General features: G+C 41.5%; 1 protein-coding gene across 4 annotated transcripts in view; it reads right to left on the bottom strand.

The window, feature by feature from the left end:
• Positions 1-18,496, bottom strand: part of tfeb (transcription factor EB) — a 29,722-nt gene extending 11,226 nt beyond the window's left edge. For 3 of the 4 annotated variants that reach the window (XM_070852159.1, XM_070852181.1, XM_070852175.1), the window contains exons 1-3: positions 18,370-18,496; positions 1,582-1,686; positions 975-1,166 (exon numbers count right to left, since the gene is read on the bottom strand). In XM_070852159.1, the coding sequence (XP_070708260.1) occupies positions 975-1,166; positions 1,582-1,611 (222 nt within the window). In that variant the 5' untranslated portion in view covers positions 1,612-1,686; positions 18,370-18,496. Of the gene's footprint in view, positions 1-974; positions 1,167-1,581; positions 1,687-8,728; positions 8,800-18,369 lie in introns of those variants that run through there. The other variant, XM_070852167.1, reaches the window with a different exon arrangement.
• Positions 18,497-18,498: the final 2 nt, after the last annotated feature.

Raw genomic sequence — 18,498 nt, 5'->3', positions numbered from 1 at the left:
TGACAACTCTAAAACACCCACACACACATGCATGCACACAAAGTAAACTTTCAATGCAGCAAATTGCCCCATACAGTTACCAATGCATACGCAATGTACAGATGTACAGTTCAAAATACCTTAAAGTGACAAAGACATGCACATAATGGAGTATTGCCCAAACCCATACAGACACTGGCGCACACCATCAAAGATAAGACAACACAAGCATCTTAGGAATCAGGCAAAATGTCACTACAGTGTTATCTGTCTCTGTTTGACTCAGACTATCTACATCGCTCCTGTCTGTCCTATCACACAACATGTCAAACCTTTCTTATCTGCCTGTCTTCCTCCCCCTTCTGTCTCCCTAACTGCTTGCTGCTCTACTGCATTTTTCTCTCTCTGCCGTTTTTCATTTCTGTGCCTGACTTTCCCCAGTGTGGCAGTGCTGCTGTCTGAGAGGCCACAATGCCAGGTGAAGTCTTGACCACCGTCACTGCTGCCCTGTTTCTTTTCAAGCCACATGCAAGTGGATTAATGGAAGCGCCACAGCCTCCTGTCCTTCATCAGAATGAGACGGATGGACGCATTGACAACTTGAAAACAATGTCTTCAGCCACAGAGGCATAAAAAAGTATGCAGAAAGATGTGTGTTCAATGACCAATGAGTGAAACCATAAATTCCCTAATTACTTTTTCTTTTCCTGCCAATATACTTCCAAATACTTCCTTTATCAAACCTTCAGATTATGTTTCAAGTTTGCTGGTGGGATTTTCATATCATTGTAGATTCAATATCTTTGATTTTTTGATGTTCAAAGACAAACACCCATTTTAAAATCGACACCCTGGGCTCTGAAGAACTTTGATGGGCCTTTTCCACAGTTATCTGAAACCTTAGTAGCTAACTAAGCAATCGATTTGGTAGGAAATCAGTTGAAAATAAATTCAAAAACACATGAAAATGATAATTTGTTGCAAGTCCTACTGACCTTAAGAACTTCCACAGGGACCTGCATGCTTTGGTAATGCTGTGGGGTGCTAATGGCTGGGGTAGGTGGAGGTGGCCCAGCCATGCGATGCTGCATGTACTGCAGGGCTGCATTCTGTTGCTGCTGCTGCTGCTGTAGCTGTAGCTGCTGCCTCTCACGCTGCTCCTCTTGCTGCAGCTGGTCCCGCATCAGCTGAACACACGCACATAAATCACAGGAATGCTCATTAAAACATTTTGACCTATAAACTGACTGTGATGGGTGACACTGCTTTTGGCATTTCTCTGCCCTTCTACTTTTAAAAGTGGACACGACGAGCTGGCAGCTTGTTAGCAGAGCACAGATGGTGACTCTGGCATCTATTTAGTCACTCTCGACCAAAAATATGTACAGTTAATATAGTAAAAATGTGACAGGGCCAAATAACGTGGCCAAATTTATCAGTGGAAAAAGAAAAGGTTGCCGCATGTAGATGCCCTTCAAATACCTGATGCATCCAAAATGTCCAGTATCCGCTCCATCAAACAACGCTACAAACAGATGGTGATAACATTAGCTAACAAAAGGCTTGCGTGTGCAGCATGGAGGGAGGCTCGGTGTGCTGTACCTGCATCCGCAGGCCGATGCGTGAGGCCATTGCTGGGGGGCGAGGGGGCAGGGGAGGGCGAGCCGACGTCAATGCACCGCAGTCCAGCCCGAGAGGTAGAAGAAGCTGTGGAGGACAAAGGAAAGGAGGAGGTGAGGAAGAAAATGAAAAAAAAAAGTCAAAAGCAAGGAGAGACAGTGGAAAAAGAATTGGAGGTAACAGTAAATCTGACTGCTGCAAAAAGTAATCATCCGTATTAAAGGTCTGCAGGGATTCCTAAAAAAAAAAAAAAAAAGTAAGTAGTAGGTAAGGGTAGGTATCAATAGTGGATGCAGAGCAAACACTTTCTTATGTCAACTCTCTTTGCAGAGAAGCCTGATTCAATGTGTAATTGATAATGGGTGCATTGAGGTTAGAAGAGAGATGTGAGAGGAGAAGGGGAAGTGTGCAATACACCTTTTTTTAATATGTTTACTGAGCCATGTATTTGTGGCAAGTTTGTTTAACAGTGAAGTCGATTATCACCTGTAGTTTGGACAACAGACAACAATCTCAAAAGATAACCTGAGTTCATCCTAATCATGACACTACTATGTCCATTCAATCCAAGCTATATACATCCTGGACCCTTCACTGTCTAGAGTCTAGACAGAGATGAAACAGATTCTCCTGTAACTCCAGGCAAGACAGAAAACAAGCATATTTTTAGAACTGTACAAAAAGTCTCCAAGTTTCCTTTTAACAGCCACCTTTCAGCAGTAGGACCTTGGACTTTTCCCATCAGTGCCACGCCTCTTAAATGTATGCCTGAAACCTTTATCTTGATGCACCCCAGGGCAAGTTATGTCTTCCACTCACATGCACTCTGTGCTCCTAATGAATCAAAGGCACCCTGTCAATGTTATTTTACAAGTTGCTCAAACAACCCTCAAAGGTTGCCAGACTTTTAATCTTATTTACCAAGTGTATATGCCTTAGAGCATTCACTGCTATAGCGTCTCTTTCTCTCTATATGAGGCCTCCAAAAACAGCCTCCAGAATAAATCAGGCTATTTAAAGGACGTGCATTGTGCTCATGTGATTTCTGTCTTGTACATAAACAGACTATAAAGCTTTTCATATCAAGGCAGCACAAACAATTGCAATATTTTGACATATTTTTCAACAAAAACAACAAATCGATTCTTTACAAACACTTAAGAATATTCAAATATCAAATACAGTGGACACCAGGTTATACCACATAATACCTAATGAAAGAATATGTAAACTAAGAATCTTTCCAATCATTTGTTTTTCTATTTAGCTATATATTCATTGTTTCTTTGAAAATGTGAATTGGATTTAAGATCCATTATGCAAAACTCTGTTTTCATATTTGAATGGTCACATAGGGAGAGGACAAAAAAGAGATAATCAAGTGGTCATGAATAAATCACAGTAACGGACAAATGATGTAATTTAGCTCTAAATGGACACACCAGTCAGTGTGATTGACTGTAAGTTAAAGAAACCAAAGCAAAACAAGCCACATCTCCAGGCTATTAAGGGGTGTCACATCTATCAATGGTTAAGTGCAGGGTACTTCCTCAATGATGGTGGAGAGGTCTTGTGGGAGTCAGGTGGTCTTGTTGTTCTTGGGCGACCATGTGATGAGGATGACAATGGGGAACACCCGTAAACCCCGACTACCATCTTCTCCTCACGCATACACACTCACAAACATGCCTATATGCACGCACTCAGTGGGGAGTCCCGGAGACAGATAGTTCCCCTTCTGCAATGACTTGTTTTCATCCCATAAATGACTCAGCTCGTCTAGACCCACAAAAGGTGTGATGAAACCTATAAAATGCCAGTTTTCTACTCTAATGGCTGCTGATGGTAATGTGTTGTGAGACAACTAGATGTAGACACACAGTGACAGGGACATCAGGGTCTGAGCAACCAATCAGAATCTAATTCCTCCAGTCTCTCATCAGAAAACACTGTCTGTATATGGTCATAAAGAGAGAAAGACAGAGAGAGAAAGACAGAGAGAGAGAGAAAAGCTCATTGTGCGTGAGGTACAATAAGAAGGGCAGCTCCTATTGAGGACTGAAGCCGCCTGTTGTCCGAAGTGTACATTTCAGCACCCGAGGGGGCACACACTGCCCGCTTTGTGCCCATTGCATGGCCCACATGAAAAACACACACCCATGCGGAGAAACACATTGAAACACACACATTCCAACACACACATGTACCAGAACTTGGACTCAAGGACAGGCCGACTTCACACTAACAGCTCCGAACCGCCGAAACTGACTAAAACTGACTTTCTATCTCCAACAAACAACAGAAGGTACAGGAGTAGAGACACACTAACAGCAGCAGAGACTTAACTGAAACACACAATTATTGATGCTATTGGTGTGTGAACAACTTTCACACCTTCTGCTAACATCTGGAGCCTCAGAAGGCCCTCTCATAGTAGTGGCAGCAATGGTTGTCTCCGTCAAGGTACTTACTTACAAACACACACACATACACGCAGTGGTGGAATGCTGCACAGTGTATTTATAGAGACTGATAAATGGGGTGATTACATCTCCAAACTCAATTGGCAAAGTAGGAATGCCAGCCACAGGGGGACGTACGCTCTGTGCTTCCAAGGTCTGAGGATAGACCCCTATGCTGGAGAGACATTAAATCCCTTTTAGGCAAATTTATGATTAATAAAAGTAAACATTTTATTTGTGTAAATGAAACTGATTTGACTTCCACACAATAGAGGATAGCCAACTACATTATGTTCTACTGGACAAGTCAAATAAATTAATTCCTGTAGCTTCTGCATGTTAAACCCAAAGCCATAAAGTGTACATGCCAATCTAGCTGTCCTGTGTCCTACAACGCTGCAGTGTCTCCTACAGTGTCTGTAGGGGAGCGTACATATGCAGCACTGGCACAGTTTGGCTCTGGTCTGAATGTCCTTTTTGAAGAAGTGAAGAGGTGCCAAATTCATCAATTTTGGTTAAGAATGTATAAAAGTAAAAATTCTAGGCAATTTATTGGCCAATATTAATTTGAACTGCTCCTTGAAATGCCCCAGCTCTTTAAAGAGAAAGTGCTCGTGACACCAGATGAAGTGCCTACACTGTTTACATAACACCATCTAACTTTCTGACACATGTCAAGTGTGTATCATATTGCCTCCAAGTGTGACTAAAGCATGATACACAATGTATATGTGTTGTAACACATGCACAAATGCTGTGACAGGATATCACTTCCTGATATCATATGGTGACACACTGCTAACAGGCAGCATGATCTCCCACATGGGCCTTCCCATTGCCTGGCATCCACTGGGGTAGGCAGGCATCTGTGACGCAGTACAAGCACACAGCAGCCATTGTGTGTCCAGTGCTGTGATGTCACAGCTCCTTCACTTCAAACACTGAAAGCCAGTAGGAGGATGTGGAGCGGAGGAAGCCCGGGTCACAGGTCAACTCTGGATTGTGCCACAGATTAGTCACAAACATACATGCCAACAATAAGCACACAACACACAAGATGCACAAGAGATGTGCAAATCATGGAATACATTAGACATGCCTTGCACACTGTGATGACGGCTTTAGTTGATTCTATTTATACTGTACATGTGCAAAGTGTGACAGATGCATATTCATAGACCCAAACTCACAAGTACACACACACACTTGGGGGCAGTGTGGGGCCATGGCACCTGTGCTCAGTGACATGGTGTTAATTTGTGGATTGTGTATTTTTAGAATTGACTGTGCAATGCCAAGAAAGGCTTTTAACAGCAAACTTAGAGCAGTTGAGTGTGGGATGTGAGTATACACACACACTCAGGTGCTCTCTCAATACAACGCATGCGTGCATCTGCACGTATGCAGAGACAGAATTAGATTTTGTTTCTGTGTTGGGATCACAGGATCAAGAAATCTGTCAAGGTCACACAAATGCTTGGACATTGTTTGACTTTTGTCTGGCAAAACCACACAGAGTTAGTTTAACCTGGCCAGGCCCTGCTTGGAGACACAAGCACATTAGAAATACCTCATCAATGACAGGCCAAATGATTCTAGTGATAACTAGTGATAGTAATTTTTGATAATTAGTTTCAGGATAATAAACTCTTAATCCAACTTCCTGTTAATATCATAAAGGTTCCGAATGTGACACTTCACTAGCCGTTCCACCACTGCACACCACTTGCGCACTCATACAAACACACATACATATACACGCCCTTTCCGCATTAAGCCGTCTGCCTCCTCTAATGACTAAAATAACCCTTCCTGCTCTCTGTTCTCCTTTTCAGGAACACCCTGTTCCTCTGAGCCATGGTGTGTTTTTTGTTTTTCTTTGTGTGTATAAATGTGTGTTTGTGTATCAGCGAGCATCTATGCGTGTGTGTTTGTAGGCAGGTGGAGGTGAGATGGGGTGCATGCACATAAAGAGTAAGCGTGCATGTGTACTACGGCTCTTGGGCGTCAGTTGGCTTTTGAGTCCTCTTTCACAACATGTAAGCAGACCTAAAGTATCAATATTCCTAAAACACTGCCGCCAAACACACTCAGTGAGTAAGGTGGGTGAGATTAAGTGACAGGGCTGGCATGGCAAGTATGGGCTCCTTACCCCTTCCTCTTTGGTCCCACACACACACAAACAGCTGTATCCCTTAGCGACAGAGCACACCAAACTATTCCACATGGACATGCAGACAGACAGACTGGCAGGCAGACAGGCGGTCAGATCATTTTCAAACACTAATGCCTGGTATTTTGTTGAGTCAATTGCTGCTTTAGATATAAAAAACATCCCGTTACCACCTCATATCTGAACTAATTACAACAGATACTAAGGATTTAGTTACAACATACAGGGGATGCGTATGCACACCGGAGTGGATGAGACACTTCCTGACAAGATCCTGAAAATAAAGATTTTCATTTGTTGATACAGGGTTGTGCCACAATTACTGAATGGATAGATTTCTACAGTATTATATACATAGAGGCACATTAATGCACACAGACAGACACACATATAGACAAATTCAATTACCTGTTAGAGAGGAAAATGAGTTCACAAGGAGGAATACGCTCTGCTTATGCTGCTGCTGACTACATGTCTGGATGCTGGAGAAAATGGATGGCAATCAACAGGGGGAGGTCACAGGGCAAAGAGAGATGGTGAGAGGTGATAGAGGTGTGAAAGAAAAAAAGAAACAAACAAAGACAGAGAGACAAAACAGAGAAAGAAACAAAGAAAAAAGATGATTGGTTATAAAATGGTTTCTGCACAAATGGGCGGATGGAATGAATAATTGTAAAATAACATATGATTGGTGTGTGTAAAGGGCAATAGAGGAGGCAGTGGAGTGTTCAAGAAGGGGAAGCAGCAGGTGTGCAACACACACTGAAAAACTTAGAAAAGAGAATTTCCACAGCAGAAGCAAGGAAGTCAACAGACCATGGTTAGACCTGAGCATAAACATGCACTGACTGACGTGAAGAGATTATATTCTCAGTTATTTTTAGGCTTAAATTCTGTAAATCTGTTGCAAGTGCCACCTTTTAACACCTTTTAGTTTTTTCACGTGGTTAATTGTGCGGCTCTTTAGCAGCTGGCCATCACAGTATCAGGGTTTTGGCACTCTCCTATTTTCTCCTATTGGTTTTCTAGCTGTTTTATCTATTCTAGCCGTTCACGCATGTTCCTGTGGAAGGTATCGAAAATATAAAGACTGAGCTGTGCACTCATGTAAAATATTCAAAACACTGCACCCTCTTCCTTTAGATACACATTTTTGCATGGTTGGGGTTAGATGCATAAAATTAGACTGGCACAATTTGAGATGAATAGAAACGTTTGTGTAATTTACAGCCATAAATTGCCCACTGTGTCTCTAAAAAGTCCTTTAACATGAAGTAGCACCAAGAAGTGCAGTGCTTCTGCCAGTAACCAACTTTCTGAAGGTCATCTGAATGAAACACCGTAACTCATCAACATTGTGTGTGAATCATAATGCTTGTCACCTTCTAAACACGGTCTAAATATAGCTGACCACAGAGACCCTTGTCCACAGTGAATCTGTCAACTCAGTCCTGCTGTACTGAGTAGAGTAATGGGAAACTAGCGAGGAAAGGACAACAATCAATTATCAGCGAACTTTGAGCCATATCTAATCAAACTGCGACTCTATGAGACACAGGAAAGACAATAGGCCAGCATCATCAATTATAACCACGATGCATCACTTCCTCTTTCCTTCCATCAGTTTTCACAACTCCTAGTTTTGTCAGCAATGAAGCAACTTCCTCTGCAGGAAACACGAGGAAAGACCAAAAGCTGTTTGCCATAACACAGTTTCTAGGACTGAGGCGTGCATTAGACTCCAATCTTTGCTCACAGCGATTCGATATTGATACTGATCTCATGCAATACTTGAAAACTCAATAAAGTAATTAGTGTACAAACTGAAGTCAGTGAGGCCATTCCCTGTCTAACCAAACTGGTTAACCATGTGGTACACAGACACATCATATACAGAATATCAAGAATAAGAAACACATGCACTTAGAGGCATCATGAGATGTACAGAACATTCAGTCGTACTGTTGCAGTACAGGTGTAGTGCTAGTAACTAATGAACTAGGATAACAGCACTCCAAATGTACAAAAAACTATACCAAAACTCAAAACAGACCACAGTTTACCATTTTTTGTTGCTTTTATTAGTGGATTTTTGGCATACAAGTAAATATTAGAGCACTGTTGTATTATATGTAATAACTTTCATTGACTGCTACACAATCAGTACCATCACTCTGACATTCTGCCTCCACAAGCTGCACAAAAAAAAAAAAAAAAAAAGCACAAAAACAAATGATCGTTACATTGCTTCACAATGCAGCGATGACTGAGGCTTTGGTTTTGAAAAGCCAAAATGAAATATATCTAAGAAGAGTTTAACAAGAACTGCATGTTATCAAAACACAAACAAAACCTGTTTCATTTCCGATTTAACATCAAATCAGCATGAGTGGAGCTCAGAGTGACGGTGTCGTAACGGCCAGGCAGTGAGAAACACTGATATATGACTGTTACTGATACATCTAGTACAGTATGTATGAACTTAGATTCTTACCAGTAACTCTCCAACTATCCCAAAGACAACATAGCGTATCCAAGAGAAATCTGCTCGTCCACGTGTTAATACACACTCTCACTGACAGGCAGCTGTTGTTTGCTGGGCCTTAACAACTACTGCGCTCCAACTAGTGGTTGTGACGCCACTCCTCCCTCCACCGGCTGAGTTACAGTAGAATGAGTGATACTATTAGTCACCTCCCTCTCTCTAACCGGCTCAGCTTCCTATTCCTCCTCCTTGTTCTCCTCCGTGTCCTCCTCCTCCTCCTCCTCCTCCTCCTCCCACTCTCCTCCTCTTCCCCTAAATTAGCCTGAATGCCATAGTCTGGGGCAACAACAACAAGAGCCCTGTTTCCAGTAAACTCATCTCCTTCTCTCTTTTCTCTTTCTTTCATTCTGATATGGAACTCCTCCCTCGGTCCAGCCTCCTTCCTAATGCTGTATACATCATTTACATACAGTGACTCCTACCCATGTGCATGCATAAACACGCATAAACTCTGGAAGCATTTCCTTTTTTTTTCTGACAGGTCATTATGTATGTGTTCTCTAAGCAATGGGGGCAGTGAATCAGCGTATTTACTTCTTTAAATGCACTCCCACATGCTGTCATCCTGGCCAAGCACACACCAGCATGCTTAGACAGCAGTATGACTTAAATAAAAAATAAAAAAAAACTATACACAAGCCTGGGGATAGAAATCAACACATTTATTGTAATAAATAATCTGTGTTCATTCAGTATGCGTTATCACACACCTATGCCTTATCATGAAAGAAATGGATCGACATGAAAAGAAATGTTCAGTAGCTATAAATTTGTTATCATCTCCTGAAGGTCATGGTCACTGCATTGTTGAGAGATTATTCAATGGGCGTAGGACTTACACAAAAAACACCAAACCAGATGCATTTTGAAAAATCTGCACAGGTGAAGGGACCACAGAGCACTGAATCACAGCAGATAGATAGTGACTGACGCAAATTGACACATCATAACTGATTGGCTGTGACACTGCGCAGGCGATCGCACAAGAAGCAATATTTCATCAGGTTAAGAAAAGATGCTTGTAGAACATTTGAGATGCTAGAGTGCAGCACAGCACACATTTTTTTTGTAACTTGTACTATTAAACAATACACACAACACACACATACTCAGATAAGCACCGATTATGGTTTAGCTCCATCTGATTGTGTTTCTACATCCTTGTAAGATCAGTGCAAGCCAGACAAACTGTACTTTGCATTTAAAGTGGAGCTACAGGACTGAATGTTTACTTCGCAGTGATTGGTTGTCCCGTACAAGCCCTGTGACATTCTGGTCAGTGAAGATTAAAACAAAACTTCCTCTGAAAAAGATTTGTTTACAAGAAACAGTAGTCATGTTGTGAATCACTCCTCCCTCTCCTCTCTTCCATGCCCGTGCACTCTTGTTTGTGAATGTCCATGCAAAGAGGCATACAATACGAATACAAACACTGCAGATACGCACAAGCACATCCCTCCAACAGCAGACACACAGACAACAAACAGGAATGAGACAGACAAGGAACAGGATGACGACTACTTGCTGAGAAGACCATTAAAGAAGCCTCCTAGTGGTGAGGTCATGCATAATAGCAGAATATTTTCACTTCAGAACCAAATTAGGGCGAAAGTTTGTTTCTAAAAGTTAATAAAAAAGTTTTTTTTTATAAAGCAATCAGCCTCTTCATTGATGACAAAACTTTAAAACAACGTGTACTGTTTTTCAGTCCAAAAATGTACTTATCACTGAAGTAATTCCTCCTTATTAGAACTTACTGTAAGTTCAACTCATTAAACCTACAGTGACCTGCTTTAAAGTCAATCAGCAAATCAATCCACATGTGCCTTAGGATGTCACACACATGTCCACACACACATACTGTAAAGACCACATGCAGAACGTCCATTATGTGCAGCAGCTTGTTTGATGGATCCTCTGTGTTGTCGTGTTGACAAAATCTCAGGCCTTTCTCCCATTCTTGTATGTAACCAACTATTAGTACCTATTACTATTATGCCCACCATCCTGTTTCTCTGAATGCAGAAACACAAACATTGGTATCAAAGTGCCACTCAGCTAGTTGTGCCTATCACAACAGAGGAGAACACTGACCAGCATGGTTCAGCAGTACCCGGCTGACAAGCATCCCTTGTTTGTACACAAAGCATTCAACAGTGGGCCAGCTACAGTTCTCATAGTGCCCGCAGTGTATTTACTGGGCTATTTTGGTCCAGGGGCAGGACCCCTCCAGGCCCTCAGCTTATTGGATGGGGAAGCTGTGTTCCCGTCAAGTCTGGCCAATCATAAGGAGCATGCGTAGGGGGGGAATCATTGACCAAGACAGCCTTGTACTCTTTTGACAATGGCCTATGGAGGAGGCAGGACCTAAAAACACACATGCACCCGCACACACATACATCCAAACACACTACCCAAGAACCTCTTCTACTTGTCTGCCAGGAAAGTCTCCTGTCATTTACTCCATCGTTGTAGTTCTACGGGAAGTGTTAAACATCTGTGATGACATGTCTGACCTATCTATGCTATCCTAGGGCTATCTCTCTGTAAAGTAGGCCATACAGTGTTGTCAATATACTAGACAAGTTATGGCAAGGGTCACAGGCCATGGGTCTATAAATTAACCATTTAAACATGGATGTACATAAAACATTTTCTAACATTTTGTCTATATGATTTATATCTGTGTCACATATGTTCTGTACCTGAGGGTTTATGATATTGCTGACGCTAAGTAAATAAACAAAGATGCCATTTCTTGGCTTCAAATAAAATATTAAAGATACATTGTGTACTACTCTGATACTGTACCAGTGGTTCAAGCAGGAGGTTAAAAACATGCTTTTAATATTCAATTGTCTAAGACGTGTTTTCTACTAAAGTGATTTATGCTAATGAAAAAACACACTTCCTCATTCTGCAAGTATTCTGCAAGTCATATGACCTTAAGATGTGTTCATGAGCATGAGCTTTTAGGGTTTAATGACACATATCAACAATTGATTTTAATGCCATGGATCTTTGTATTGCAACTCAAAGATTTAGCAAACTTCCCACAAATAAAAGGTGGTCAATTCACATGCGCTTGATGATGGATGTCCAAGTCACAATGCACTAATCATTACTGAGTAAACAATAGTGGGGATGTAGGAGTGTGTTTGTGTGCGACAGAGAGCAAGTAGTGCCGTAACCAGCCAACCAGCCTCACAGCATTTCTTTTTGCATGAGTGAGAGTCAACGTGCACAGTGAGAAGGAATGGAAGGCATTCAGGAGATGAGTTGTAAGATAATGTAAACATACAAAATAAATTTTGCGACAGTCGTCACCAAAACCAAACCTGATCTTTGACGAAACTTTCCACTCTCATTTTAATTTTTCCCCCTTTCTCTTACATTCATCCTCAATGGGTAGACAAGCTGAAAATTAATTACCATTAGTATGAAGAATGTGGCTGAGTGAGACAGAGTGAGAGAAGAAGAGGAGAAGACAGGGAGGACAGAAACAATTGAAAACATGGGAGGAGTTCAAGAAAGGGTCAAGAGGATGATAATAAGATAAGTTTACAAGAGAACTTCCTTAGTGTGTGTTAGTGTGTTTAAGTGTGTGTGTGTGTGTGTGCCAGATCAGCATCCATTTCTTGTCCTCTGACCAAATATGGGGTGCAGACAAAGGAATCCTGTGTCTCTATACACAGACGCGCACACACACACAACCTTATACAGTATATCACTGAACTTCCACTACTGATGATTCTGCCACGGACTATGACTAACACTAACAGAGCGGAGGAAGAGATTATCCAATGAAAATTGCCAATAAACTGGGGCAGAGTGCAGCGCTGCTCATCAAATTGCTGTGGTTTTCAGCATTTCTCAGCCCAGCAGATAAAAGCACTTGTAAAAAGAGAGGAGCGCCTGCTATCGATTGAAGGAGGAGTATCTGTTCACTTCTTCTTCTGGGCAGCGATATCACACAAGTTAAAGTAAGTGATAATCTCCCCCTAAGACAATGTTACTCCTGATAAAATGAGAATAAATATTCATCTGAGCAAATCACCAAAATAATCAGGCCAAATTATTAAACAGCACACGGAACTCTACCACATGTTGATGACGATTATCAAAATGTTACTCCCTCATCTTCTTCTTCTCCTTCTACTTTTAAATGCGGTTGGGAAATGGGTGTTTTGCAATTACAATTAAAGATATCTGTCTGTTAAAATAACATAATAAAATGATGTCATTAATGTAATTAAAATGTGATTTGATTACAGATCAGACATGCTACTTGGTAAGAAAGGCAAGTCCCTGGGCTGCTGCCATGAGATCCTCAAGGACAACCTGCTTTAGATTTATCTAAGAACACAAACATTGAAACTGAAACACATGAATAGTGCAATACAGAAAAAAACTGACATAAATTTGGCTCTGAAAAATATGAATATCTACATGCAATGGCCATATTGTGGAAGGCTTTTTTCCCTCCACCTCCAAAATGACATTTCCTGAAATGAAAAGAGGCAGCTTAGTGTAATAAAAGCAGAAAAAGGCACTTTATCAAATTCATTCACATTAGTGTGCACAATCTAAAAAAATCTAAGTGGGTTTAGAGTCTGGAATCAATCTACAGCGAATGAACAGCCAGCAGCTTCATACCATAATATGGAGGAAACTCTGGTGGTGTGGGACTATAGGAACAAATGAAAGGGCAAAGCTATCAAGAATCAAATAGTAAGACCTTACATTTGATTTTGAACTGAAAGCCAAGTGTCATCAAATTAGCTGGAAGGAAATATTGTTTACCTCTGAACGATCGAGAGGATACACAGAGTAGTGTGACCTTTGATGGAGTCCCGTGGGAGCCCAAAGGAGCAAAGGAGGGAAATCTGTCCACCTTAACTGAAAAGGTTGACGCCATAACAGGTGAAAACCAGTCCAAGGGCTCTGGCATTAGTACCAGCCATGTGCTGAAGATAATTAATAAGTCGGGGTTTGCCAAATCAAAAACAGAAGTGTCATGAGTCATCAGTGGGCCATTTAACATGTGAACAGCTGTGGTGATTTTATTGTCATTAGTCCACAGCTACTGGCAATGGAAAGAATACCAGGAATTACACAGCACAAAACCTGTTTGAGGAGCCCAGAAGGCATAATATCAAGCGAGCAGGATGCAGAGTTCATCTGACAGTTAGTGAGAAACAATGTTCAGTTGCAATCGACAATTGAGAACTGCTAAAATAGAAAGATTTTGGGCTGGAGTTAAATATAAGGGGACAAAACATCTCTCTTCACATCTCTCGCGTCTTGAAAATCTATTCTTTCTGGGTCAAATCACAAATTATTTAAAATGTGTTTCACAATACACTTCAACAGACACCATTTCTTGAAAGAAATAATACTGCAAGAGAAACAAGTGAGACTGCTTCATATTATTCATGTGTTTTGCACGTTTCAAACAAGCTTTTACAATTACACTGAGATCTGACAACTTCTCAAGTGAACATTTCTTTTACAACGTTATCATAATCTTGGTGTGTGGAGTGTAAATGTTAATATTGCTGAAAAACATAGCTGAGATGAGTGATGAATGACAAAAAGGGGAATAACAATATGACACTTTGAAATCTGCTGTGGGTCTGAGAGCTAAAGTCACAGAGATACAACTACAGACCCCTGCAGTTCATACTAACAAGCAAACGGTCCAAAAGTACACAGCAGGGCAGCTGCAGTGTGTGCTCACAAATGCAGCTGAGATGCCATTCTTACAGAGAAAAGAGAGACTGCATCACACCATCACTACTGTCTGTCAGTCAAAAGAGGATCTGAAACAGTGGAATGGAGATCAGATGAGGAAGTGGAGTCATACATTCAGCACATGCCCGAAAACATCCCGCCCACACTCACCTCTGATAGATCATGGGTCATGTTGTCACACAGCACATGCCGAGCTGTCATTCTTGTGGCTTAAAAACTCCAACCTAACTTCTACAGCAATTTCTTGGGTCTTTTTGTTTGTCTTTTTCTATTTTTAAGGGAAATCCGGCACACCATAAAAACAGTTCCTCATTCACCTTCTCCTGTTCTAGTCAAGGAAACTCTCCATGTCATGGGAGATCTGTCCATATGGCAAATGGATGAAACTGTGTTTACACACACCTGATGCTCTTTCACACTAGAGTACGTCCATTGAGCCTAGTCAGAGCGTGTGTGTGTGTGTACCGCTGCCTCTGTTTACCTGAAGGAAATTAACCCCATCCCCACAAGCGGACATGAGTCCAATGAGGCTGAAAATACGACCCAAACACACTTTTCCATACACACAGCACACAGGATGCAATGCTTGTGCTAATTTGTGCACTTTTATCACAAGGTGATCAGACTGTATTTGTCACATATAATCTGCCACGCTCTCATAAACACGAGCCTGGGGGGGGAGTACACAGGCTCTGATACAGCCAGTAAATTGTAATTAGGATGTTATTTAAAATGTTTAGTCGAATTGGTCACCTCTCCTGTGAGGATTTACTGCTTGAAACTCGACGCGTTTTCCTTTGCTGGCCATTCGAGCAGGTTGTTACTGCGCTATTGGACGGAGTGCAATTAGTCTGTCAGGCGTCACCGCTGCTCTACATACTGGCTGGTCACCTCTGACCTTGCTGACAGTGACCTCACAGCTCAGTATGTTAACTAACCCCTGACCTTTTAGACTGTGTGCACTCCATAACCCCACTGACTCTTCTATGTGCATCTGTCCCACTCTCAACCCACGCTGTACACACACTTGTATTGGCAATGACAGCGTGAATAAGTGCGTTGCAGGCAGGTCTAAACAGCTACAAAGACACCGTGTATATACTTCATCCTTTAGAACTGGTTCTTATGTCCAACTTTTATCAGGAAAGAGTCTCTGATTCTATGTGTATGTGGCAGGAAGCAGATTTTTAGAGGCATTCTTAGGAATATTATATAAACAAGACAAGAGGCACATGATAAAATTAAAATAATAATACAATGACAATAATTCAACTGCTAAACTGCATGCCAACGGTAAATCTATCTCTTTGATGTGGACACATAACTGAAATGTTTTCATTCATCGATGGATTCTCGGAAATGGGAAGGGGAAAGTGAGATACAGCAGGAAAAAGGTTTGTATCTTTTCAGGAGAACCATTTCCAGTTTGTTTTCGCCAATATTTCAAAGTACATGTAGAGTTGCCGCAAAAGTGGTGCCAGTGTTCAATGCCATTTCATTTCATACCCTTATGTTATTTTATTTGTCAAATATTCATCATTTTCTAAAATCTATACACTCTAATACTATCTGAGAAAAACAACTTGAAAATGGTTTTCCTAAAAAGATACCGTGTGGCGACATAACTGGTGTTTTTAACTAACTAACGCGCAACAATTCAGTATCAATGTTATGTGAAAAAGTACTTGGTCCTGTTGTACGCCCTATCCCACAAATCATCAACACATTCACTGAGCGCCTGTGTGTGTTCGCATACATAAGTGCAGGTCTTATTGCCTCAGACCTGCGGTCGAAACTGGCCCCATGCATGTGAATGCCCATCTGCGTGTGTCCGTGTGTCTCAGTACCAGTGAACAACAAAGAGGTGGAAGTTGTCGTGTCCTTCAGTATCACATTTCTGTCCATCTTTTATGCCACAAGCCATTTACAAAAATACACGTGTCACCAAGAAACACAAGTTGTCAGTGTGGCTGATTGACCTCAGTGATCCTGTCCCTCTAAAACTCATCTTACTGGAAGCGACTGAAGGCAAATTATAACTAAAGGGAATGTCTTACCTTTCAAACACATTTCTACCTACCCACAGTTAAAGTGTGAAGGTGAAACATTTTAAAGATTTTTTTTTAAAAAACAAAACACTTTACATACGGTTTTCCTGTGGTTTCCTGTGGCTGCAGTTCCTTAAAATCCACAATCCAGCTTATAAATTCTCATTTATCAGGATAGCTGAGCTCTAGGTTTTCTATTTCTGGTAACCCTGTAAGCGGTCATCGTAGAGTTTTTTAACACAACATGGTCACCACCACAAAAGCACTGATCATATTGTCTGAGGGGAAATATCTTAGAAATGCACTAAGAACGAAAGTAGACGAGTCATGAATGTAAGCAGAAGCTTGACAAAATGCTGTCAGTTACCAGCAATCAGACCTGCTGAGACCTTCCTGCTCCGACCTCTGAACCTTATTGTTGCCTCTGGAGAATGGTATGGACGATCACAGAGGCCAGGTGAAGAGGTCAGGGGTCAGGGTCGGTGTGTTGTACGGTGGTACACATAGTAAGGAAACATGCAGGTCGGCCTGCAGACTTCGGACTAGCTGCGGCGAGGGGGGGGGTTGGTCCTTAACTGGGGTAGGAGTTAAGACGACAGAGTGGTCAGTCCACAAAGCACTGATTTCATTCTCTGAAAACTGTAAATTGTTGAATCTCTATTGATGGTGATAATAGTTTTGTATGGCAAAAGTGAATATAATGACTTGTAGGTGGATATATGGAAATATGATGCTTTCATGCAGCAACCCTTGGTCAAATGGTTTGTAAGGTAAAACAAGATAAAACATGTAGTTTCATCTAAAATCACAGCTAAATCCTGCACATATGAGAAATGTCATTAATGGTACTATAGAACAATGACATTGTATTACTGGATAGCATCAGGCATAATAAACTGTACCCTCCACTAATAATAAACACACGGTATGTAAATAAAGCCCTCTCTGCAGAGGGGACAAAGAGGGGCATAGATGGTCGGTGGTGCCCTCATTATTTTTGTGTTTCCACCATGGACGCCTTTCAAGCAAAGTACTTGAATAGGCAGCTGAGCATTACAGTCTGTACAATTTACAGTCACAGCTTATACATAGCAGCATACCCCGGGGCTGAGGTGTTGTTACTGATACCAGCCTGGCTACTGCTTATAAATGGCAAGAGGGGCAGCTCTCCGCAGACACTCACTGATGACAGAAAAAGGGCGTAAAGAGGTGCATTATGGTCCAACCCAGTGGCTCCTAAAGTGGTACCAGTGTCAAAAAGGCACACGGCACAATTTCAACACCTTTGTGTTTATATTTTATTTCTTAATTACTCCTCTTTTGTTTAAAAAAATCCATCTGCTCTGAGATACTGAAGAACACAAACTTGAATATGGTCTAATTTGTGCTCATGAATGCCTCTAATCTTTCTACAACAGATTCATCATAACCTCATCAACAAATGGTGCATCGTGATTTATGATGCTTGCAGCCTGTGTGTGAACTTTAAACATAAACTAAAGCTGTAAGCATGCAGCTGCACGTCTCATCAACCATGCAGAAACACTAACTTCACTATTTTTGAAGTGTTTTAGCGACATTTAGTCAAAAAGTAGACGCGTAGTGTTGCCTTTAACTTCCTAAGGACAAACAACAAGTTGGTTACTTTTAATTCTAACCTGATTAAATCACCAGATTTCGCATGTAAAGCGAGTAATACGCACTTTAAGTTGCACCCGTGGGCTTTCCCGAGGTGCTGGTGTTGTAGCAGAAGCCACATTTCAGTAGCGCTGGTGAAATATCACTTACCCGATCTGAAGGTCAGACAGAACGAAGAAGTCAGGTTGAGGGAAAAAGCGCGTACCCACTTTTCTCGTGCGCTCTGATATCACCAAACCTGTCAGGCGCTGTCAGGAAAGAAAGTCGCGTTTGAAAGGA

Source organism: Pempheris klunzingeri, chromosome 2 (genome assembly GCF_042242105.1).
Source record: "Pempheris klunzingeri isolate RE-2024b chromosome 2, fPemKlu1.hap1, whole genome shotgun sequence".
In the NCBI taxonomy this organism is placed as follows: domain Eukaryota; kingdom Metazoa; phylum Chordata; class Actinopteri; order Acropomatiformes; family Pempheridae; genus Pempheris; species Pempheris klunzingeri.
This window is presented reverse-complemented; position numbering and strand designations above follow the sequence as displayed.